The following is a 25,723-nucleotide window of genomic DNA, read 5'->3' as shown; positions in this document are numbered from 1 at the left end:
GACGAATAAAAAGAGAATCATTAATATGATTGAAGATGTTTTTGGGGGCCTCTTTTTTGTTTTAACAAACTTACCCTCAGGTTTTTCCAGACTTTTACAAAAACGTTTCTCCTACCCCACTGTTGCAATTTTTAGCCAAGAATTATTGGTCATCTGGTTCTCCCTATGATCACACATAGACGTTTCAGACAAAATCTCTTCAAAGTGTTTCATATTTAACTCAAATCAAATGCAGCGCCGTGTCTCAAAAAATTCCATTAGCTTTAAACAAATTACCCAGTGCTGTATTTTTTATTTATTTATTTTTTTACAATATAGGGTATATTATTTTACTATTCGAATTCACCACACTTTACTGTAGTAAAACTACACTGTATTACATTTTACCAGTTCACGACTCTAAATACTACAGTATTCTGAAGCATCTCTGGAGAGCAAAAGCATGAGGAAACACAAGACACAAAAACTGTGAGTTTGCATCGTCCGACGGAGCAAGAGAGCAGATCATTCGCACTTGAGCTGCCAGTGTTTTGAGAGCTTGCGAGCAGTTTTGTCCAAGAACAGAGAAAAACCAGCGAGTGACATTCGTTCTCTCGTACTGCTTAAATGCGTTCCTGACTTGTAATACTAAGCTTACGACATTTGTCTGTGAAATAATGCCATACTCCGCCAGTCGAAATCATGTGGAGTGCACCCACAGCGAACCGCCACAAACACAGCAACATTCAAGTCAATAACAGAAAACTGATTGGCTATTGCAAGTTGACCTCATTTGTAGTTGTAATACCGCAAATTACAATTGGACTAGTGAAATAAAGAACTACAACACCATGAAAACCAAGCAACAACAACAAATAAGCATTTAAATTAGCATTAGATGTAGCGTTACATGGACATTGGAAAAATAAGACCTGTGCAAAAATATTTAAGACCTAGAATAGCTAATTTAAGACCTTTTAAGGCCTTAAATTTCGATTTTCAAAATTTTTGTCTTTTTTAGACCCCACAGAAACCCTGATTTAACAAAATCCCTCATTTAGTTTGCAGTGATCTACAATCATAAGCCAGCCAGTTAATGGTTCACTAGTTTGTGTACTTTATCAGTGGAGCTTTGAACTTTTACACCATCTCACGTATCCTTATTTCTTCGATTTGGTGTGGCTCGCCTAAAAGTGAATCCTCTTTTCTTCTTTTGCAGACATGTACCTGTACATTGCCGGTCTCGTAGTCTTGTTCTACGTCTATCGGTGGTTCAGAGAACTGGGCAGAGTCTCCAATAAATCAGAGAAGTTTGTGTACATCACAGGCTGCGACACCGGTTTCGGGAATCTCTTGGCCAGACATCTGGACACGAAGGGTTTTAGAGTCATCGCCGGCTGCTACTCAGAGAAAGGAGAGGACGAGCTGAAGAAGATCTGCTCTGACAAACTCACGACGCTGCATCTGGATGTGACTGACAATGAGAATGTTAAAAAAGCTGCAGAGACTATTAAAAGCCTGGTGGGACAGAAGGGTGAGTCACTGACGGAGACACATTTTATAGATACAGCAGAATTATTAGCCCTTCCGTAAAGTTTATATTTTATTTAATAAAGTTATAAAATAGCACAGTATTTCATATAATGTTTTTTTTCTTCTGGATGAACTCTGTAGTTTGTCTAGAATAAAAGCAGTTATTTAATATATAATAATCTAATTTTTTTATTTATAAATATATGTATAATATTTAGTTAAAGTTGTGAAAAAATAATACTTTATAAAATGCCCAGGGGTGCCGCAGGCCAGTACAGGCTCTATGACAACATTCTGATGGTGTCACAAACGAAAGTGAAGTGCCGGGTGAGGGAGGGAGGCCTTAGAAATGTTCTAATTTATTTATTTATCTATCTTTTTGTTTATCTATCCATCCATCTATCTAACTTTCTATCTATCCGTCCGTCCGTTTATCTGTCTAGCTATCTATGTCTAGCTATCTATATGTCTGTCTGTCTGTCTGTCTGTCTGTCTGTCTGTCTGTCTGTCTGTCTGTCTGTCTGTCTGTCTATCTATCTATCTATCTATCTATCTGACCATCCATCTATCTGTCTATCTGTCTGTCTATCTATCTATCTATCTATCTATCTATCTATCTATCTATCTATCTATCTATCTATCTATCTATCTATCTATCTATCTATCTATCTATCTATCTATCTATCTATTGTATATGTCTGTCTGTCTGTCTATCTATCTATCTATCCGTCTGACCATCCATCTATCTATCTATCTATCTATCTATCTATCTATCTATCTATCTATCTATCTATCTATCTATCTATCTATCTATCTATCTATCTATCTATCTATCTATCTATCTATCTATCTATCTATCTATCCGTCCGTCCGTTTATCTGTCTAGCTATCTATGTCTAGCTATCTATATGTCTGTCTGTCTGTCTGTCTGTCTGTCTGTCTATCTATCTATCTGACCATCCATCTATCTGTCTATCTGTCTGTCTATCTATCTATCTATCTATCTATCTATCTATCTATCTATCTATCTATCTATCTATCTATCTATCTATCTATCTATCTATCTATTGTATATGTCTGTCTGTCTGTCTATCTATCTATCTATCCGTCTGACCATCCATCTATCTATCTATCTATCTATCTATCTATCTATCTATCTATCTATCTATCTATCTATCTATCTATCTATCTATCTATCTATCTATCTATCTATCTATCTATCTATCTATCTATCTATCCGTCCGTCCGTTTATCTGTCTAGCTATCTATGTCTAGCTATCTATATGTCTGTCTGTCTGTCTGTCTGTCTGTCTGTCTATCTATCTATCTATCTATCTGACCATCCATCTATCTGTCTATCTGTCTGTCTATCTATCTATCTATCTATCTATCTATCTATCTATCTATCTATCTATCTATCTATCTATCTATCTATCTATCTATCTATCTATCTATCTATCTATCTATCTATCTGACCATCCATCTATCTATCTATCTATCTATCTATCTATCTATCTATCTATCTATCTATCTATCTATCTATCTATCTATCTATCTATCTATCTATCTATCTATCTATCTATCTATCTATCTGTCTATCTGTCTGTCTATCTATCTGTCTGTCTATCTATCTATCTATCTATCTATCTATCTATCTATCTATCTATCTATCTATCTATCTATCTATCTATCTATCTATCTATCTATCTATCTGACCATCCATCTATCTATCTATCTATCTATCTATCTATCTATCTATCTATCTATCTATCTATCTATCTATCTATCTATCTATCTATCTGACCATCCATCTATCTGTCTATCTGTCTGTCTATCTATCTATCTGTCTATCTATCTATCTATCTATCTATCTATCTATCTATCTATCTATCTATCTATCTATCTATCTATCTATCTATCTATCTATCTGACCATCCATCTATCTATCTATCTATCTATCTATCTATCTATCTATCTATCTATCTATCTATCTATCTATCTATCTATCTATCTATCTATCTATCTATCTATCTATCTATCTATCTATCTATCTATCTATCTATCTATCTACTGTATATGTCTGTCTGTCTGTCTGTCTGTCTGTCTGTCTGTCTGTCTATCTATCTATCTATCTATCTACTGTATATGTCTGTCTGTCTGTCTGTCTGTCTGTCTGTCTGTCTGTCTGTCTGTCTATCTATCTATCTATCTATCCGTCTGACCATCCATCTATCTGTCTAGCTATTGTATCTATCTGTCCTTCCATCCATCCTTCTATCTATCTGTCCGTCTGTCCATCCATCCATCTATCTTAACATAATTAACCCAGTTGCTGCAAGTCTTTAAATGTCACTTTAAGCTGAATACTAGTTTTTTTATGAAATATGTAGTAAAATCTGTCCTGTCGTTAATGCCAAAGACAAAAGAAATAAGTCATTTAAAAATAGTTATTAAAACTGTTCTGTTTGCAATTTTATTGAAAAATATTCTCTGCATTAAAACACATTGGGAAATTCACAGGTAGGCTCATAATTATGCCTTAAAGGGCTGATAAATGCTTGATTATGACTGACTGATGAACATTATACACTGTGCTGTTATTTTCAGAAAAAAACATGCAGCTAAAGTAGTTCCAGGCAGGTTTTGACCACATTGCATTACATCCATATCACTACGCTCAATTGCAGTTATTTCACAGCCTAAAACAGTCAAAAATCACATTAAACCCAAAAGAAGGCTTTGAAAGAGATGTGTAAGAAACTAGAAGCTGCAACCCAGTGCTGGGAAACACCCATACACTCTAATTCTCACAAATACACTTATACACTACGCCTATTTGGCTTATGCAATTCACCTATACCACATGGGAAGAACATGCAAACTCCACACAGAAATGCCAACTGGCCCAGCCGGGACTCGAACCAGAAACGTTCTTGCTGATGAACATTATAAATTGTGCTCATACACTATGGTCAATTTAGTTTATTCAATTCACCTATAGTACATGTCTGTGGACAGTGAGGGGAAACCGGAGCACCTGGAGGAAATCCACGCCAACATAGGGAGAACATGCAAACTCCACACAGACATGACAACTGACCCAGCTAGATTTCGAACTACTAATCTTCTTGCTGTGAGGCGACAGTGCAAATCACTGAGCCATCATGCCACCCTATGACTTTCCTTGTATTTTTTTATTTTGTAAAGTTTGTTTCGTTGTTCTTTTGTATTTGTGTCCTTAAGTGATGAAAGCAAATGTTTATTCTTAATGTTCTTTAATCAGGTCTGTGGGCCGTGGTGAACAACGCCGGCATCTCCTTCCCCACGGCACCCAATGACTGGCTGGAGATTGAGGATTTCACACCCATGATTAATGTCAATCTGATCGGGGTCATCGCCGTTACTCTGAGTGTTTTACCACTCATTAAGAAAGCCAAGGGTCGAGTGGTGAACGTGGCCAGCGTTTTCGGCAGGATCAGTACTCTTGGAGGAGCTTACTGCATTACAAAGTATGGAGTCGAGGCTTTTAATGATGCTCTCAGGTCAGTATCAGAGTATTTATTCATTTTCCTTTGGTTTATTGTATTATTTATCAGTGGTCGCCACAGCGGAATGAACTGCCAACTATTCTGGTGGCAGATGTTTTACTCAAAGGATGCCTTTAAAGAGCCCATATTATACATGAAATAGGGTCATATCTTGGTTCTAAGGGTCTCCACCAACAGTCTAATATGCATGCAAGGTCAAAAAACACTTTCATGGTCTTATAATCTGCATTTATTTTTACCTAATTATCCCAGCGACTCCCGTATGAATCGTCCAGTGATTCATTTGTTCCCAAACCCCTCCTTAGCGCGAAGCTAATCTGCGCTGATTGGACCGATGACAGTCTGTCGTGATTGGTCGACTGCCTTCAATCAGAGAGTGAAATGCCCAATAGCTAATCAGCAATATAAAAGTAATCACAGTTCATACACGCTCGATAGTGTAGGCGTGGATTTTAGCTGCCACACACACACAAAAACACACACACACCTCCGGACGACAACGCTCCCGCTTCCGCCCGCACACGCCAGGTTTTAGCCTGAACCCGACCGCTCCCGCTTATATTAAGAAATTGTTGTCCCGGTGCCCAACCCGCCTCGTTTTCTGCCCGCCGCGCCCGATCCCGCTAAAGAGCGGGGGAGAACAAAACCAAAAATCACCCAGCTATACAGTCCAGACAGCCAAGCTGTCTGTATAAACACACACACAAGCACCAAGCACACACACACAGACAAAGCTCGCTCTCTCTCTCTCTCTCTCTCATACGCGCGCGGGAACGCGCCGCGGGAATGCAGACCTCTACCACGGAGCTCTGTAAACAAAGCAGCAGGCGTCCCGTTTTTAACGTGGCTTTGCACGCGATAAGAGAATATAGCCAGTTAACCTGATACAGTACACGCGGTTACAAGTAACAAATCACAACTAAATACATTTGCAAGCTAGAGTCAACGAGGCAACAACTTTAATCGCACGTATTTACACGCACGTAGAAATGGAGGAAGAAACCCATCCTGACGTCCATCAGTAAGTTAACTTACTCTTTACTGATCCTTCCTTTAACAAACGCTGATGAAGTATTCTTTGTAGCATGTGTTTCCAGTAGTTTCAGTAGTTTCCAACTGCTTGGTTATAATGCTGAGGTTTCATCTTTGGGTAGACCCTCAATAATATCCATCTGCAGTGTGACTTCAATCGACCGGCATGTTTGTGTGTGTGTCTGGGTTTCTGCGTCAGAGGGCGGGGCCTCAGGTTTGAAATCTCCCGGGTTTGCGCGTGCACGTGAATAACTTGGTTTTGTTCGTACGTCATGGCGAAACACCTAATGACTCGGTATCAAGGCGACTCGTTTGAAGCACTATGAGTCGACTCCTTTATAGATGAATCAACCATTTTAAACACTGTACTCTTACAGATTTAAGCCTTAGCTGGATACTTCACTTCACTTAGAGCTGTGTTACACACTACATGGAGGGGAATTTTCAAAAACCCATAATATGGGCTCTTTAAGCCATAACCCAGTACTGGGAAACACCCATGCACACTCATTCTTACACTACAGCCCATTAGTTTTATTTAATTCACCAATAGCACATGTCTTTGGACTGTGGGGGAGCAGACTATAAGCTGTCCAAAATCCGGCCAAACGCGCACAAAAAATGCCCAAAATTTTAAATGTATATTTTAATTTAGTTTTATTTATTTAAAACAAAATTAACCTAGTATGTAACATATTTCTTTACTATACAGCAACCAACACCAGCAGTCACAGAACCACAAGATCACATTGAAACGCAGCCCCCTCTCACCCACACACTGCACTTAATGTTGGGTAGACTACACTACCTATGTATGCATGTTTGACTTTAGAAATTCGTTTTAAAATCTTTTAAACATAATTAGCTGCTACTTGTCAAGCAGACAAGGCTTCTATGTTTGTTCTTGCAGTCAATTGGGGACAAAAATGATAGATAAAAGTGTAATGATAAACTGCTGTGAGTTTAACTGTAGCCGATGCTTGATGCGCGTACAGTTTATGCGAAGAGGAGTCAGATTTGTCCAGGGAGTCAAATTTTGACCCTGTTTACACTGTCAGGTCTTGATGCCCAAATCCAATTTGTTGCCTATATCTGATTTTTTTGCCTGTCCGTTTACACATTCTTTTAATTGTGACCCATATCCAATTCATGTGTTTACACTTGCCATACAATTTAAGACATCTCGCCTTCGTTAAAGCAGGTTCTTGCATTTGCGCCACACTTGCCACGATGACAAAAATTGTCTTGCTTTTAGCTCTGTGAAATATGCGAAGTTCAACTTTAAAATGATTTCGAGGCTGAGGAGGAGGGAAAGGGCCGTCATCACAGCTTGCCCCTATGGTTTATATATGGTGTATCCTCAACCATTCAGAGGAATTTGTGTGTACGAAAGAGATCTCAGGTCTGGTGGGAGCAAATTGTGGCGACTGGCCACTTTCCTCCTCCATGTTTCCTCTTTTGTTGTTGTTTACTGTGTCTGCGACTCCACACATGCTCTCTCCTCTACGTCATTAAACCACGGATAAGTACCGTACCACATTGTCGCAAGTTTAATGGCGCACAAAAGGGAATGCCTTAAATCCGATCTGCCTGTTTACATGACAGTCGCATCGTCACTTATCTGATTTATATCTGATTTATTTCCTTATATGAAGGAGGATGGAACTGACCTCTGAAAATCCGAATGCATGGGTCATAGAACAGATACGATCTGTCACACACATGAGTAAAAAAAAAAATAAATAAAAAAATCGGAATTGGGTCATATTCAACTGCCAGTGTAAATGGAGCTTTCCTTCACCTCCTCTTGGAGCTGAACCCACGCTGTTTTGGCTATGCACTGGCACTGGTCACTGCTAAATGAATGGAGCAGGAGCACAAAATTATATTTTGCTAAATAAGTTGCACATAAAAATTATGTTTCAAACCCCTCCCAGATTTTATGAACCCGCCCATGGCATTTTTACCCCCACAATCAAATTAAAAACTGCCCAATCTGGCAACACTGCTGGCCCAGCCACAACTCCAACCAGCGACCCTTTTGCTGTGAGGCGACAGTGCTAACCACTGAGCCACTGTGCACAATAATCATTCTAAAGCATATCCTAATTGTAAGTTTATAAATAAGGTTAAATAAAAATCAAAAATATAAAAGTTTTTAAATTTAAATGACAAATTCTGTAATTTATAGATATTTTTCTTCTCCCAATTTAATTAGTATTTTTTTATTTCCTTCCCTTCCTCTTTCTTTATACAGTGTATGTTTGTAGCTACAGTGCTTAACATATTTAAGTACACCCTTCACAAAGCTCTCATTTAACTTCATATTTACTTTAGGAAGCTTTACAATATTATATTTGTGCATACACATTAGATTAAGTGATGTCTATGATAAACTCGCTTAAAATGAGCTTTTCCTTAAAACAAGCTCAATAATCTGTCAATGGGGTAAGCAAAATAATCCTATATCAAAAGGCAAAACAAGATTATTTTATGTACCCCATTGGCAGATTGTTTTGCTTGTTTAAAGAAAAAAGACTCACTCAATTTTGGCATAATATTTCTTAAAATAAGATATGTTTTGCTCATCCAGAAAATGCTTCTTCATTTAAGACTTTTTAGATACTTGGACTACAAAGAAGACAAAAAAAACTTAGTAAGAAAGTCATTTAGCAGTGTTGTGGTTTCAAATAAGTTAAATATGTGAACAATTCTGAGACAAAACATACCGTGGCACATCATGGGCTTCACAGGGGTCACGTGATCTTGAATGAGGTCCTTCAACTAATTCAAGTTTTCTGTAGATCTGCAATTCTGCCTGATTTAAAATGAGTACAGTGTCACACCAGAGGACATGGTTTTCACTAACAAATGTTATGTTTTTAGAAATATATGGATGAAAAAATTTGTCATTTACTAAAATAGCCACTTGTTAAATTATGCCTAAATAATTTATTTAATGATTTTCCCTACCCTTCCTCTTGCTTTATTGGGTGTGAGTATGTTTGTAGCTACAGTGCTCAACATATATGAGCACACATCTCACAAACCTCTCATTTAAATGGATATTTCCTATAAAAAGCTTTACAAAATTATATTTGTGCATACACATTAAATTAAGTGTGATAAACTTACTTAAAAATAAGTGTGTTTTTCCTTGAAACAAGCTAAATAATATGCCAATGGCGTAAGCAAAATAATATTATGTCAACAGAAAACCCAAATTTTGCTTACCCCATTGGCAGATTATTTCTTAAAATAAGACATGTTTTGCTTGTCCAGAAATTGCTCCTTGATTTAAGAATTTTAGATACTTGGACTAGTAAGATGACAATAACATCTAAGAAAGTCATTTAGCAGTGTTGTGGTTTCCAATAAGTTAAATATGTGAACAATTCTGAGACAAAACATACCGTGTGCACATCATGGGCTTCACAGGGGTCACATATGATCTTTAATGGGGTCCTTCAACTGATACAAGTCTTCTGTGGATCTGCCTGATTTAAAATGAGCACATGTTGTCACACCAGAGGACATGGTTTTCACTAACAAATGTAATGACAAGAACATTTGTTCCGGTCAAATTATGCCTGAAGTATTTATTTAAGAATATTTTTATTTTTTGATTTATAAGAGCTATAATTTATTAAACAATGATTGAGACGGTCACCCCATGGATCAGTTTTGTGATTTGGCTCAAACACAGCAGTTTTAATAAGAAAAGCTTAATCGTTTACTGCATTTTTAATTATGATGATAATAGTATTACAATAATTTTTGTCATGTGTGAGTGAATATGCGTCAACAAACCATGTGGAGAAAATACTTATTCATTGATTTTCCTTTGGATTTTCCTTTCTTTATTTATTAGGTGTCGCCACAGCAGAATGAACCGACAACTTATCCAGCATATGTTTGATGCAGCGAATGCCCTTACAGCTGCAACCCAGCACTGGGAAACACCCACACACACTCATACACTACGGCCAATTTAGTTTATTCAATTCACCTATAGCACATGTCTTTGGACTGTGGGGGAAACCGGAGCACCCAGAGGCTCAGGGGTTCAGTGGTTAGCACTGTTGCCTCACAACAAGAAGGTCGCTGTTTCGAGTCACGGCTGGGCTACAGTAGTTGGCATTCCTGTGTGAAGTTTGCATGTTCTCCCTGTGTTGGCGAGGGTTTCCTCCACAGTCTAAAAACATGCGCTGGAGGTGAATTGAATAGACTGAATTGGCCGTAGTGTATGAGTGTGTGTGCAAATGCGAGAGTGTAAGGCTGTTTCCCAGTACTGGGTTGCAGCTGAAAGGGTGTCCGCTGTGTAAAACATATGCCGGAATAGTTGGCAGTTCTTTCCTCTGTGGCAACCTCTGATAAATAAGGGACTAAGCCAAAGAAAAATGAATGAATGAAGTTTAACTTACAGTTTACATTTCTTTTTTTAGTGTCCAGTTATTTCCGCTTGTGTGTGTGTGTATTGATGAGTGTGTGTTTGTCTTCCAGGAGGCAAATGGCACCGTTTGGAGTGAAGGTTTTGTGCATTGAGCCTGGATTCTTCAAGACCATTGTCACTGACTTCAATATCGTGGAGAGTAATTTGCACAGATTATGGAATAAACTGCCTCAGGAGGTCAAGGATGAGTACGGCAGCGACTACGTTGACAAGAGTGAGCTCAAACTGGCTTCAAATCAGAGCAATTAATTACACACATCCATAGCCACTACATTTATTGATACAATAATACAATTATTAATGGAGTCATTGCACAGATTTTTGGTATTTGAAAGCAAAACATTTTAGGCATAAACCTTTTTTTTTTTTTTGGAGATTTGGGGCTTTTCCTAAACTGTTTTTTTCAAATATAAAGAAAACTAGTGTTACTTTTGTCACACTTTATCAATTTATGCATGTAGATTTCCTTTAGAATACAAATTTATAACTAAAATGTGCTTTAGAGTGGCTTAAATACACCAAACCTCACAGTTACTGTATCTTGAAGGCTTTTACTGAGGTATTAATTCATATACAATTAGCCTGATTATTCTACAGAAAAAAAGGTTAAAATGTATTTTGTTTCAATCTGTTTGCAGTATTTACTGAATCATGGAGTGAAAAAAGGATGACCAAATCCTCCCTTTTTAATGTCCAAAAAAAAATGAATATTAATTTTAAATAATAGGTAAATGTACACTACATATTGCCAAAAGTTCTGGGACTTCTGCCTTTATATGCGCATGAACTTTAATGGCATACATTCCATTCCTAATCTGTAAGATTTTATATGGCACTGACTAATCTTTTGCAGCTATAACAGCTTCAGTTCTTCTGGAAAGGCTTTCCATAAGGTTTAAGAGTGTGTTTGTAGAAATTTGAACCACTCTTCTGGAAGCACATTTGAAAACCATGTTATATTTGTTGTTTTAGTTTTGACAATAGCAAAAAATACATTGCATGAGTCAAAATTATTGATTTTTCTGTTACAATTCTAGATTTTATGATAGTTTTATCTTAAATATTGTCCTATCCTATATTTTATTTCCCAAAATTTACTCTACACTCTCAGAAGTAAAGATACGCGAGCTGTCACTGGGGTGGTACCTTTTCAAAAGCTGCACATTTCTACTCCTTATTGGTACCTCAAAAGTATATATTAGTACCTAAACATTTTAAGAGGAACACTTTTGTACTTTTTAGGTACTAATGTGTACCCTTGAGGAATTTATATGAACCTTTTAGGTACAAATTAATACCTTTTGAAAAGGTACCACCCCAAGGACAGCTCGCATACCTTTATTTCTGAGAATGTAGACTGGTTTTGTGGTCCAGGATCACATTTATGAATTCAGGCAACAAAGAAGAGAAGGCTTTGCTTGCAGTCACTGCTCTAATTCATCCTAAAGGTGTTCAGTCAGGTTGAAATCAAGACTTTGTGCAGGCCAGTCAAGTTCCTCCACTCCAGACTCACTCGTACAAGTCTTCATAGACCTCGCTTTGTGCACTGACATGCAGTCTTGTTGGAATAGGAGGAGGTTCTCCTCAAACTAATTAGAAGGATATAAATCGAGGTTGGAGTCAGATCCAAATGGGCAGGTTAGCTCCAAGTGGGTGAGACTTGAGCTGCAAATGGGATGACAAAAATCTCCTGCAGTTTTCATTGATGTATTTATTGTATCCTACATGACATGAGTCCAAACTATTGTGTTTTATTAACATCTACACCTTCCACATCCCTAAACCCAATCTCACAGTTAACTGTTGTGTTTTATTAACATCTACACCTACCACGACCCTAAACACTAAGTCCTTACCACTTGGTGTTTACCCAATCTTCTTGCAGCATAACTTCCTCTCTGAGCTGTGGCAATACTTGCTTAAATCTATTTAGACAAAGTTGGAAGTTTAAGGTCCACCCAGTTGGCCCAGTGAAGGTGTCTACTGGTGGATGTAGGTTCCCTGTGTGTTAGGCCTTTCCAGTACATAATGTCTTTTAGTCTAAATTAAATTCATATTTGTCTCCAATTTTAATATGAGGTGGTTTAGAATATTAGTATATTTATCTTTTGCTCCAAGTGTGAAAGCACTGAAAGATTATGCCTATTTCTATGACCATTGTACCAGTCGCACTGAGACATTTCAAATGATATCAAACATGACAGAACATTCATACTTTGAGATTACTTTTGTCTTTGTACTTTGAGTTGGGCAAAGAAGAGTGTGGGAGAGACTAAAGGTTGATTTATACTTTTGGGTCAAGCGCACGGCGCAGCCTACGCAATAGCCGCGTTTCCACTGTCGCGCCTAAAGCGAGCGAGCCAGGGCGAGCCAAGGCCAGTGGCGTTTCCACGGTCACTTCCGGGGCCTAATCGGGCCAAAGCGGGGCTTTCTTGGGGCCAGCGGCCGGCCTTTTTCGGCCCGCCGAATACCTTGGGCCAAAGAGGGCCAGCCGGGGCTTCGGGGCGGAGTGAAAGGAGAGGCGGGCACAGTTTTCCGATCGCACACGAGTACATGCGCCAAACACATAACAAATAAATAAATAAGAGAAAGAAAACACCTGGAACAAATTATAGGCTGGGGTCTTTTTTGCATATGATCGCCCTTATGTTTCTCTTTTAAATGTAAGGTTGTTGCATAAAATGATAGTTTTAATAAGTCACTTTTCTTTGCTGCATCTCTTTGATGTTTCAATAACGCATACTAATCTTTACACCATATTAAAGACACAGCAGACAGTAAAGGATTTCAAGAAGTTTTGTCAAGTTTAGTGTTTTTGCGCGTTTAGATGCCTGTGCGTGTGTGAGACCGAGGAAAAGAGCGCTTTATTCATAGCTCTGTTGATGCCGCGAGCGGCTGTTTTCTTTTCACCCATGAAGAAGGTAAGAGTGAAACAACGTTGTGATTTCAACGGTGAATCACCGGTGGTGGTCCGACGATGAAACAACGTCACTATATAAACGTTGATCCAATTTGCAAAATCGAAAGGTAATTCAACGTTGATCCAACCATAGACCTGACGTTGATTCAACGTTGAATCACCGTTGAAATGCCGGCTGGGTTTTTATTGTTTTAATTTATTTTGGAGATAATACACTATATGAATACAACAGAAAGACATTAAACTTTACAAATTTCATGTCCGCTTTTGTAGGCTCAAAACAATAGTGTAATATCTAGATAAAATAGCTAAGCTATATTTAAATAATTTAAAGAATAACAAATATCAGAAAGGCCTATAATAAAATCACATTAAATAAATAAACCAATATAAAACTAACAAAAGCTATAGCTATAACAATTAGGTACTAAATCAAACTGTTTCAAATTTATATTAAACTTTCATTTTTCAAAAGCCTCTTTGAAAATGTTTTTTTTATTTAAATAAATAAATAAATAAACACCGAAAAATGTTTTAAATATTATTTATAAAGTATTTGGATACGATGATATTAATCAAATCATGCAAACTGAGCATTTTCGGGGTGAGTGAACGCAGAAACTAGGCAACCTTTTTTTTCTGTCTTCCAGCTGCGCAGCACTTTTTTGACGTGGAAAACTGCAAGTTCAAAATGTGTTCTGTGTCCTCAAACAAGTGTGTATGTTTTTATATAACGTGGTAAAATTAAAAAAGGAAATTTAAAATACATAAAGAGCTTTATTAGTGCATTGCTGCTGAGCGCAACGAAATATAGGCAATATTTTATTACGTACTGCTCTTATGTGCTGAAACACTGAACACTTTCCTTTACTTTAGATATAATAAGCAACATCTTTAAATAAAGGGAATCACCTATTAAGTGTCGTAAAGCCTACAGGGAAAAATAATCATGTTTCAGTTCTCTCCGGAGCATTTGGGATGAATGTTGGACAGCGTCTGTCTAGAGGATGTTATAAAATACATTTTATATCGAGTTATTAACAGAGAATTTTATATATGTGGTGTTATATTATGAATGTGTGCGCTCCCTGTGCTAGGTCCCTCTGTTGGTGGCAAGACCACTGGATTTCGATGCCAGTCGGTCGGCAAGTAAATGAATATGATGAATGAAAACACACAGGCATGTGCGTATAGACATGCGTTGTACTGCTGTACAGTAACGTGTCATTTGTTTGTTTTGGTTGTCCTATTTTAATAGTTTCGTGATTATGTGATGTGCTTTATCTGCATGATTCTCGCTGAAGTGGGCGGTTTGAGTGACGTTCGATTCGGGGGACGTTCTGGGGGCGGGGTTTGCTGACGCGCTGCAAGCTACTAGCCCCACAGTGGAAACGCGACATGATTTCGGCCTCAGTGCTCGACCTCTCAGGCGATTGGCCCGGCCTGGCCCGATATAAGCCCTGGCTCGCACTGGCCTGATAGTGGAAATGCGGCTAATGATGCATAGCCCTATGCCGTGCCCGTCGGCGTTGCTGATGCCACCTCTCAAAAAATGTAACTAAACGTCGCAATGACACATAGTGCAAGCTCTGTGATTAGTCGGCTTGGTAGCACAGACGAGTCCGGGCGGATGGAGCGATTGTTTACAAGTGTGGAGTCCCATGAAGAAGCTCCAGGATGGAAAGTTTTGTTTTATGTTTACCTCATGGTTGAAGTTGTTGCACGTCTGCCGGTTCCTGCCTCAAAATGAGCGAGTTTGAGCCACTTGTACATTAAGGAAGCGTTCAGGAAAAACAAAACACCAGCGAAGAAACTCGACACAGAGAAACATAAACACCTCACTGCCAACTAGTGTTTCGAAAGTATTATTGCAGAACAACAGAAACAGCGCGCCCAAGTATAAATGCACAGCTACGCGCGTTGTATGCACCGTGGGTCACGCCGATCACTTGACGCAGAAATATAATCAAGGCTTAATGTGAACGAAGGAATGAGGGAGATTGTTTCTAAAGCCATGACTTCATTAACAAAGGCATCGTCACTCCAAACACAGAAGCAGACTTTGATTGAAACTTTTTTTTTTTTCCCAGTGGATTAACTTGCATGGATTAATTATTCACCTAAAGTATAACAATAGCCGCTTTTCCACTATCGTGCTGAATCGTTCTTTAAACAGAACTGTTCCATTCCGTGCCAAACCGGGCCAGACAGCACGGATACGGTTTCATTTTCCACTGTCGTGCTGCGACAAAGCTCTTTAAAACATTACACAAAACGCATCAGTAGTTGCCTTGGTAACGCAATGTAAACGGCTCCCTTTGTTCAATTAAAGTTAAATAAGAGCCGAAACTATTTATTAATTTTTTTCATTAAAGCAAAAGCAACCATGTGACTAAACACTGTTATGCCGCTCTATCATATAGGGGTGCTAAATATAGGTACATGTGCACCCTTATTTATTCATATGTTGCGCAGCTCTGGCTAAATTTTATTTGGAGGGAAAATTACCAAAATGTAACGTGATGATTGAAAATAATTGGAGGGGAAATAAATAATATTTAAAATCTCTGAACATAACAGAAAAATAAACAACGATAAGACAACAATAATAATGCATTTGCATTATAGTGGCAGAAATATAATTTTGGACAGGCCTTGTCAAAGGTGAGCGGGCACTTTCACTAATAAAAGTACAGCACTTAAATTATTTCATTTTAAACAATTATTTAAATTACACTGCGTTTTTATATAAAAAGTTGATAATGATATAAAATATACTACATTTTGATGGTAAAATGAAACCAATTAAGCCATGGCTGTTATTTGTTTTACTATTCAAACATTAAATAACGAATGCAGCAAGTGAAAAAAACGAATATGAAAATATATCGCAGGATTTAAAGCATATAAAGCACTATTATATTTAGCAAAATGATGCTCTATTATCTTTTTATTTTGATCATTTTATTTTTATTATTATAATTATTTTTGTGTTCATAATTAACTAACAAGCTGTTGGCGAATTATTGCTAGACGTTTTAGAAAATATTTGCGTAGCTATATTAAAGATCACCACAAAAAAAAAAAAAAAAAAACACAGAAACATGTTACATGCCTCATAAATGTCATATAACTTATGTATAATTGAATCATATAATTGCCTATAGCTGAAATGATAAAAATTGCTCATTTTTTTTATAAAACATTTGTAAAAACGTATTGATATTTTTTAAGTAAAAGCAATACTGACATTTAAGAATCCATATTTATTTAATTCATTCATTCTTTTGACTTGTTTATTAGTGCATATGCTATAATATAAATCATACAACAGTACCTTGGACAGTTACAGTGCCGCTCCGTAAAGCTTTCAAGCAAAGTCTTTTGGACGGCCGACATTACAACACGAACATGCCGTCCTTCAGGTGGTCTCGCCGGTATTAACAAACTGTCCTGGCTTTGAATTTAAAAGTGCAATTATTTCCTCGTTGTTAAAAGAGTCTGCAAGTTCGTGTTCCATGGATATAGTGATGTTGTTGTGGAATTTGGACATCGACGATGCAAAGCGTGACTTTATTCGCTTTATTCGATGCGCAGCAGGAAAAAAAAGTCAGCAGCGCAAGTCGCTTGCATGTCTCTCCCGGATCAGAGAGAGTTTTGTGCTGTGAAATACAGCGCTGCGTGCAATAAACTCACATTCAGGCAAGCGATGTAGGTCTGTATTCAAGTCAATAAAATAATAACTTTAATGAATAAAATATCTTCGTAAGAATGTGATGAGTAATTCACTTCTCTTCCAGAGACTGCTCTATGGTTTTAAAATCCTTTTCAAATATCGTTTAGACCTGGATCATTATTTTATATTAAATGTACTGTAGTTTATTGAGGATGTCTGATGACTAGCGCGCTTCTGCTGAGCCAGCTGTGGTAGCTTAGCAACCGAGTCGCGACGTCAACACACAGAATCTGTCAGCACAGTTCAGCACGGTTGTCTAACCGTGCCGAAAATTCCGGGCCAAGAACGGTTTGTAATCGTGCCGCGCCGTTCCAGGCTCAGTGGAGAAACAACCGTAACCGTACCGAAGTGTTCTTAGAACGGTTTGGCACGATAGTGGAAAAGCAGCTAATGTGTGCTAGCAAAATAAATAGTGTAATCTTGGGTTTCACACAATGTTAAAAAGTTAACCTGTTCTGTTGATTTTCCTCTGCAGCAAAGCTGACGGCCAAGGAATTGTTGGAGAAGCTGGCGGACGGGGATCTGATAAAAGTGGTGAGCTGTATGGAGCATGCAGTGGCTGCTGTTCATCCTCGGACACGATATTCTCCGGGCTGGGATGCCAAGTTCTTCTGGCTGCCTCTGTCCTACATGCCAACCTTCATCTCAGATGCTTTACTCCTGAAAAAGGCTGTTCAACCAAAAGCTTCTATTCTGTGAGCCTAAGTGTTGTTTTAGGATGCACACTTGAAGAAAAAGTCTTTATTGCACATTTGTACAATATTGGGAATGAATAAAATACATTTTAAAGGTGCTATGGAACATTTCTTGGGAGTTTTCAATGTCAAACTCTAGATTTTATTTTAAAGAGTCCCTATTGTGCATTATAAAAGGTCACGTTTTGGTTTTGAGGGTCTCCAACAACAGGCTGATATGCATGCAAGGTCAAAAAAACGAAAATTATAAATTTGTCCCAAATTATGGAAGACATATGTGAGCCACAGTTGGTAAAAATGTGGCATAAGAGTAATCTGGGTCTAAATCTAAAGTGGCTCACACATGTATGTGCAAATGTGGCCAAATTATCTTAAGACATGTGGGCCACTTTTGGCAAACATTTGGCACAGTAAGCTCTGGCTATTGCACTTGTGAGCCTAATGTGGCCCAGAGAAAATATGGCAACTGTGACCCCAGTTGTTTTAAAACATATGTGAGCCACTTTTGGCAAATATTTGGCACAGTAAGCTATGGCTAATGTGCATTTGAGCCTATAGTGACTCAGAGAAGATATGGCAAATGTGGCCCAGTTATCCTAAAACATGTGGGCCACCTTTGGCAAATATTTGGCACAGTAAGCTCTGGCTAATGTGGCTGTGAGCCTAAAGCGACCCTGAAAAGATATGGCAAATGTGGCCCAGTTATCTTAAAGCATATGTGGACCACATAGACTAACGTCACCATTATGTAGAAAAATATTTGCTTTAGTTAGGCTCATAGCCCTGCACCTCTTTTTTTTTAATCTTTTTTTTTTTTTTAATTTGGGGGGGCCTAACTTTCAAGTTCTTAACTTTTAAGAACTTGAAAAGTGTAACAAACAAGCCAAGTAAAAAAATAAATAAAACAAAACTAAGTGAGGCACAACCTGTGATGAAATAAAATAATTCACTGATCTTAACCAATATATAGCCCATTATTAGAAGTAACGTGATAACATGCTCGCACATGCCACAGAATTATTAAGGTTTAAGCTAAAAAAAATTCTATGGTTCAACTTCTGCTCACAGAGACATCAATAATCAGCGTGTGAACCTCAACAACAGTGACAATTAATAAAATGAACAAAACTCACAAACACCACAAACAGGATACTAAAAGGGCCATGAAACCCCCTCGTTTCAGCAGGGTGTTTTCACACCTCTACTTTGGAAAAAGTCAGAAAAGTGGGCGTGTCCTGCTCTGTTTAGGGGGGAGTGTCGGAGGAAGAAAAGTGGGAGGGTGTGGGAGTGTCTATTTGGGCACGCGCTGAGTTTCAGAGTCAAAATACACACACACAGTAGAAAGTAATGGTGTTTAACCTACATGGACATCTGTAGTCGAATTATTTGCCAGATTATTAAATGGTGGACTTTAACTGCATTTTGGCTCTTTCATTCAGGGAATTCATTCATGTCCCTCGCGACAAACGAGATATTTGATTCGAGGAACTGCTCTAAGCGTGTATTTTTCATGCAATAATTGATACTGCACGGCGAATGAGAAAAAAAAAAACCTCAGCATTTCCCGGAAACTTAGATGCACACGGCAGGTAACGTCAGAAAGCAGTGTGTGTTATTCCGGTCAGTAAATGCGGTAAAAACCCTACACGAGATTAAAGTTTGGTTGTGGTGGTAACATGTTTACACTCGGTGCAATAGTTTGTTCGATACGAACAAACTGAATAAACAAAGAGCGCTGGTCGCTCACTTACCAAATCTGTAGAGACAGGACAATCACCAGCAACTAGAGCCACGTCTTTATTAAGAGGAGACTAAAGCGAATCTGGATCTCAGCGTTTGCAGATGAGAACAGCTCTCAGGTAAACAATGTTCCTCCTTAGACACGCAAGTTATTGTTGTCAAGCGTCGCGTACACTGTTAATTAACTTAACTGCAGCAAACTATTAAAGCAACACTTCACGCTTGTTTTGCCAACACAATGTGGCGTCTCTGCCGTCTAACTGTGACAGTAATGAATATTAATGAAGTTGCACAATAGAGCGCGCTGATTGGTTTGAACCAAGCCTTACTCATGCATTAATGCAGCACACTGTAAGACGTAATAAGACTCACTCTGGCACAGACGTCCAGTCTGCACGCTGGAATACAACGCTATTATGTCATGGCCGTGACGCAGCTTCAAAAATTCGTTTCAAACCGGAAGTACGAATTTGCTTGAAATAACGCAAAAACAACCAATTTACACTTTTAGTGAAATATAGGTGTCCTAATAGTGTTTTTAGCAGTGTGGGACACATATACGACTGTCAACAGCTCAAAAAATGTGTTTTGGTGTTTCGTGACCCTTTAAAGTGACTAAATCAACATTGTCAACATAAACAGCAGAATCAAAGCAAATAATGAAAACTGGAGCATCAATAAGCTATGGAATATATTCAATGTATTCATATGTTTGTACTTTGCCACACCCAGAAGATGCAGGCCAGATCTGGGCCAGAATAAAAGCAAATTGTGGCCCAGAATAGGGCCAGTTCTGGTTCATTTGGTTGAATTCTGGCTAATATGTGGTATTGCTTTGGCTTATTTGTGGCCCAGATCTGACAAACAGGAGCGGACCGCCCTAGAGCCATCATTCCATTCAGTATGTGGTCCAGATGTAAGTCTGGTGTGGGCCGGGTCTGGGCCAGAGTAAAAGCAAACCGTGGCTCAGAATAGGGTCAGTTCTGGTTCATTTGGTTGAATTCTGGCTGATATGTGATATTGCTATGGCTTAATCATGGCCCAGATCTGGCAAACAGGAGCGGACTGCCCAATTGCCATCATTCCATGGGGTATGTGGGCCGGATGTAAATGTCTGGTGTGGGCCGGATTTGAGCCACATGAATTTTGCTAGCTGGAATATTAATTTGTTCTCAAACATCTCCTTTGCGTGAGGCTAAACTACTGTGATTGGTCTAATGACCCAGTCTGTTGTGATTGATCGACTGGGTTCAGCACAAGACAGAGAAATGTCCACCATGGCTATGTAGTAGCAGAGAGTGTGTGTAAGCCCAATGCAGAAATGCAATAAAGCAATGCAGTTAAACACCAACATACCGTATTACTCTACTCTTAACCCTTACTCCAAGTAATAACAATGAAACAAATTCAGTATTAATCCACACAGTGGCAAAAGGTGAATTCTGGAAATTAACCTCCCTGCGCGTGAGGAACAGCTAATGGTGGCCATAGCAAAGGCAAACGGCAGAGTATCGTGAGTTCAGAAACGCATTTAAATCATTAAAGGAAGAAGCACAGGACACAGTTTTAATGTGGTTTTGGCCGCAGTGTGTGAATAGCCCCATACAGATTTAATCTGTGAGATACAGTACAAGGACTGACCTATAAAAGATATGTGACTACAAGTTGTGTATCTCAATTACAACCTACAACACACAATAAATACATATTTGCAAACTACACAAAACGAGGCAACATTTTTAAATCACACTTACATGTTATGATCCGGAGGAAGAAGGAACTGGTCCATATGAACTGTAACAGTTACTGACAAAGTCTCTAGGTGTGTCCCAAATCGCATACTTATGCACTATTCTACTCTATTTTGTAGTATAAAACGTTTAGGTAGTGCGTTTACACTGAAAACTCTAAAAATAATGAGTGCACTTTAATTACCTGGATGATGCACTAGTAAAATGAAGTGTGCAATGATGGACACTTCACGCACTCATTGACCGCAGGTTTGCTCACATAGTGAAAGAGGCGGAGCTATCGGGTGCATATGTTGGATAACTTTATTTATTTTGGATTGAGAAAGCAAAATTCTCCTACAAGAGTATTTATAGCGCCTCCCGATGGTGAATGCGGTTATACTCATGGCAGGTTTTGTTTGGTAGTTTGGTCATGATTTATTTCACTAATTTGGCAACAGTCACATGTCATCAGGGAAACAGGTTTGAATTTTCGCTTAGAAAAAAAACATTAGTGCTCCATTTGGGACAACACTATATACATGTACCATGCTGTTGAGTGTGTAAGTGCATAAGTACAAAGTGCATAAGTGCATAGTATACAGCACCAAGCTTGTTCCTGGAGGTCTGGTGTCCTTAAGATTTTAGCTCCAACCCTAATCAAACACACCTGAACAAGCTAATCAAGGTCTTACTGGGTATACTCGAAACACCCTGGCAGGTGTGTTGAGGCAAGTTGAAGCTCACACCTCCAGGTATACAGAGTGCCATTTGGAACGGAGCTTCTGTCAAAGTCTGATAAAGTCCCAAACATAATAGTATCTGCTGCTCCTTCCTTTAATAGCAACAGCCGGTGAATCCTGCGCTGCAATGTAGGTTATTGTATCAATCATCAGAAAAACGTCAGGAACAAACACAGCACTAGGTTGTGAAAAAAAAAAATTAATGAATGAAATTGGCCGTAGTGTGTGAGTGCCAGAGGGTGTTTCCCAGTGTTGGGCTGCAGCTGGAAGGGCATCCGCTGGAAAAAAACATGCTGGGTAGGTAGGTGGTTCATTCTGCTGTGGCGACCCCTGATAAATAAAGGGACTAGGCTGAAGGAAAATGAATGAATGAATGAATGAATGAAGTGATATTGAATAATAGTAATATTCATTTTTGTCATGACTGTGTATGTCCACCAGATGCCACTGTAGTTCGCCAGCAACCCCCAGCGGACTACAGTGGCTTTAGAACTACATTTCCATACATTCTTTCGCACACACACCCGGTCTCTCATCTACACTGATTTACAACCACAGCTGTCTCCGTTCTCCGTGATTACCTGGACTATATATTCAGTCATTCATCCTCTGTTTGTCAGTCGGTCGTTGTCTTCCTTGTGGTATGTGTTTGAATCCAGTCTTGTATCTTGTCATCCTGTATCCAGTTTAGTATCTTATTGTAGTTGTCAAAGTCTAGTTTTAGTTTAGTCTGTTTGAGTTCCTGGTTTTGTTTGTTTTGTTATTTTGTACTTTGGATTTTTGTATTTTTTGTCACTGTTACTGCACTATTCTATATTAAATCTGCACTTGGATCCACACCCTTTTTGTTCCCGTTTTTGTTCCTGTTCTTGATCACTAACGTGACAGAACGACCGACTCACAAATGGATCCAGCAGATGACGTGATAGTGCGCATTAAACAATGTAACCGCTCAATTGAGCGTTACGTTAAGGAGTTTTTGGAGCTAGCCCCAAAGAGCTCTCACAGTGACCTTCTACTGATGATGTTCTTTCGGGGAGGACTTTTGGAACCAGTCCGTTCTCAGATGCCACCTTATGAGGAGGACTGGAACCTTTATCGGTTCATCGAAGCATCTTTATTGATCTCTGGCTCCCCTCTCTCTGTTGCCCTGAAAGAGGAGAACCCTCAGGAGGGAGGCCTGAGTGGAGGGCAACAGAGAGGGATATTTTCAGGGCCAGCTGATTTGTCCAAGGGAAGGAGGAGAGAGGCTGGACTGGAGTTGCGGACTTATCCGCGTCGGCCTGTCCGGAGACCACCCTTCTCAGAGCCTCTGGAGAGTCTTCTGGATCTGTGTGAAACCCCAGTGTCTGCTCCAGTCCCACAATGCCCACCAGTGTCGGTTCCAGCTCCAGAGCAAGCTCCCTCTCCTGACGACACTGCTTTTCCTCTTTCTCAAACCACCAGACGGAGGAGGCGTAGGAACAGGACTGCTCATGCCCCAGAGCGCCCGCCAGTGTCGGCTCCAGAGCGCCCGCCAGTGTCGGCTCCAGAGCGCCCGCCAGTGTCGGCTCCAGAGCGCCCGCCAGTGTCGGCTCCAGAGCGCCCGCCAGTGTCGGCTCCAGAGCGCCCGCCAGTGTCGGCTCCAGAGCGCCCGCCAGTGTCGGCTCCAGAGCGCCCGCCAGTGTCGGCTCCAGAGCGCCCGCCAGTGTCGGCTCCAGAGCGCCCGCCAGTGTCGGCTCCAGAGCGCCCGCCAGTGTCGGCTCCAGAGCGCCCGCCAGTGTCGGCTCCAGAGCGCCCGCCAGTGTCGGCTCCAGAGCGCCCGCCAGTGTCGGCTCCAGAGCGCCCGCCAGTGTCGGCTCCAGAGCGCCCGCCAGTGTCGGCTCCAGAGCGCCCGCCAGTGTCGGCTCCAGAGCGCCCGCCAGTGTCGGCTCCAGAGCGCCCGCCAGTGTCGGCTCCAGAGCGCCCGCCAGTGTCGGCTCCAGAGCGCCCGCCAGTGTCGGCTCCAGAGCGCCCGCCAGTGTCGGCTCCAGAGCGCCCGCCAGTGTCGGCTCCAGAGCGCCCGCCAGTGTCGGCTCCAGAGCGCCCGCCAGTGTCGGCTCCAGAGCGCCCGCCAGTGTCGGCTCCAGAGCGCCCGCCAGTGTCGGCTCCAGAGCGCCCGCCAGTGTCGGCTCCAGAGCGCCCGCCAGTGTCGGCTCCAGAGCGCCCGCCAGTGTCGGCTCCAGAGCGCCCGCCAGTGTCGGCTCCAGAGCGCCCGCCAGTGTCGGCTCCAGAGCGCCCGCCAGTGTCGGCTCCAGCCCCAGAGCGCAGTACAATGCCAGTTCCAGTCTGGCTTCTGGCCTTGCCGGCGCCACCCAGGCTCCTCGCCCTGCCGGCGCCACCCAGGCTCCTCGCCCTGCCGGCGCCACCCAGGCTCCTCGCCCTGCCGGCGCCTCCCAGGCTCCTCGCCCTGCCGGCGCCTCCCAGACTCCTCGGCCTGCCGGCGCCTCCCAGACTCCTCGCCCTGCCGGCACCACCCAGACGTCTTTCCCTGCCGGCTTCAGTCCGGCTCTTTGCTCTGCCGACCTCGCTCAGGCTCCTTGCTTTGCCAGCTCCAGTCCAGCCTGCTCCAGTCCAGCCTGCTCCAGTCCCGCTGCCTTCAGTCCCGCCGGCTCCAGTCCAGCTGCCTCCAGTCCCGCCGGCTCCAGTCCAGCTGCCTCCAGTCCCGCCGGCTCCTGTCCAGCTGCCTCCAGTCCCGCCGGCTCCTGTCCAGCTGCCTCCAGTCCCGCCGGCTCCTGTCCAGTTGCCTCTCCAGCTGGCTCTTCTGGGGCTCCCTGCCTCGCCGGCTCCTGTCCAGTTGCCTCTCCAGCTGGCTCTCCTGGGGCCCCCTGCCTTGTGTCTCCTGCTGCATCATCCATGGGTTACCCCTCCCGCCCCTCCCTGGTGGTCCTTCCCACGGTGTGGGACGGATTTCCCGGCTGCACCCTGGCTTCCTGCCGGGGCGCCTGAACCACGGACCTCCCTGATCTGGCCCTCCCATCCCTCCCCTTGCTCCTCCTCTGCTTCGCCCCCCCCCCAGGACTATTTTAGGAGCGTCTGGAATCCGCTCCTTAAGAGGGGGGTAATGTCATGACTGTGTATGTCCACCAGATGCCACTGTAGTTCGCCAGCAACCCCCAGCGGACTACAGTGGCTTTAGAACTACATTTCCATACATTCTTTCGCACACACACCCGGTCTCTCATCTACACTGATTTACAACCACAGCTGTCTCCGTTCTCCGTGATTACCTGGACTATATATTCAGTCATTCATCCTCTGTTTGTCAGTCGGTCGTTGTCTTCCTTGTGGTATGTGTTTGAATCCAGTCTTGTATCTTGTCATCCTGTATCAAGTTTAGTATCTTATTGTAGTTGTCAAAGTCTAGTTTTAGTTTAGTCTGTTTGAGTTCCTGGTTTTGTTTGTTTTGTTATTTTGTACTTTGGATTTTTGTATTTTTTGTCACTGTTACTGCACTATTCTATATTAAATCTGCACTTGGATCCACACCCTTTTTGTTCCCGTTTTTGTTCCTGTTCTTGATCACTAACGTGACACATTTTATTTTCAGCTTAGTCCATTATTAATCAGAGGTCGCCACCGCGGAATGAACCGCC

At 41.0% G+C, this 25,723-nt stretch overlaps 2 protein-coding genes and 1 long non-coding RNA gene across 6 annotated transcripts in view; 2 read left to right on the top strand and 1 right to left on the bottom strand.

Annotated features, from left to right (window-relative positions):
* dhrs9 (dehydrogenase/reductase (SDR family) member 9) overlaps nt 1–17,994 on the top strand; it is a 31,517-nt gene extending 13,523 nt beyond the window's left edge. For 3 of the 4 annotated variants that reach the window (NM_199609.1, XM_087265974.1, XM_087265975.1), the window contains 4 exon segments: nt 1,199–1,513; nt 4,796–5,054; nt 10,596–10,759; nt 17,677–17,994. In NM_199609.1, coding sequence (NP_955903.1) covers nt 1,201–1,513; nt 4,796–5,054; nt 10,596–10,759; nt 17,677–17,900 — 960 coding nt within the window. In that variant the 5' untranslated portion in view covers nt 1,199–1,200 and the 3' untranslated portion in view covers nt 17,901–17,994. 4 annotated transcript variants of the gene reach the window in all.
* LOC147835422 (uncharacterized) lies at nt 7,251–9,568 on the bottom strand. The gene is made up of 3 exons (XR_015500096.1): nt 9,506–9,568; nt 8,822–8,910; nt 7,251–7,948 (listed from the first exon to the last, which is right to left on the bottom strand). It is a non-coding gene; the product is annotated as an uncharacterized LOC147835422 (long non-coding RNA).
* A 4,537-nt stretch (nt 17,995–22,531) lies between the features above and the next one.
* Nucleotides 22,532–25,607, top strand: LOC147842441 (uncharacterized). The gene is made up of 2 exons (XM_087268571.1): nt 22,532–23,628; nt 24,290–25,607. Exons 1-2 carry the CDS (start codon nt 23,014–23,016, stop codon nt 25,091–25,093), a joined length of 1,419 nt encoding a protein of 472 aa, XP_087124697.1. The 5' UTR covers nt 22,532–23,013; the 3' UTR covers nt 25,094–25,607.
* The last annotated feature ends 116 nt before the right edge of the window (nt 25,608–25,723 follow it).

Source organism: Danio rerio, chromosome 9 (assembly GCF_052040795.2).
Source record: "Danio rerio strain M-AB ecotype USA chromosome 9, GRCz13ab, whole genome shotgun sequence".
NCBI classification, from domain to species: Eukaryota; Metazoa; Chordata; class Actinopteri; order Cypriniformes; family Danionidae; genus Danio; species Danio rerio.
Note: the sequence above shows the minus strand (reverse complement) of the source record. Positions and strands in the feature narration are given on the sequence as shown.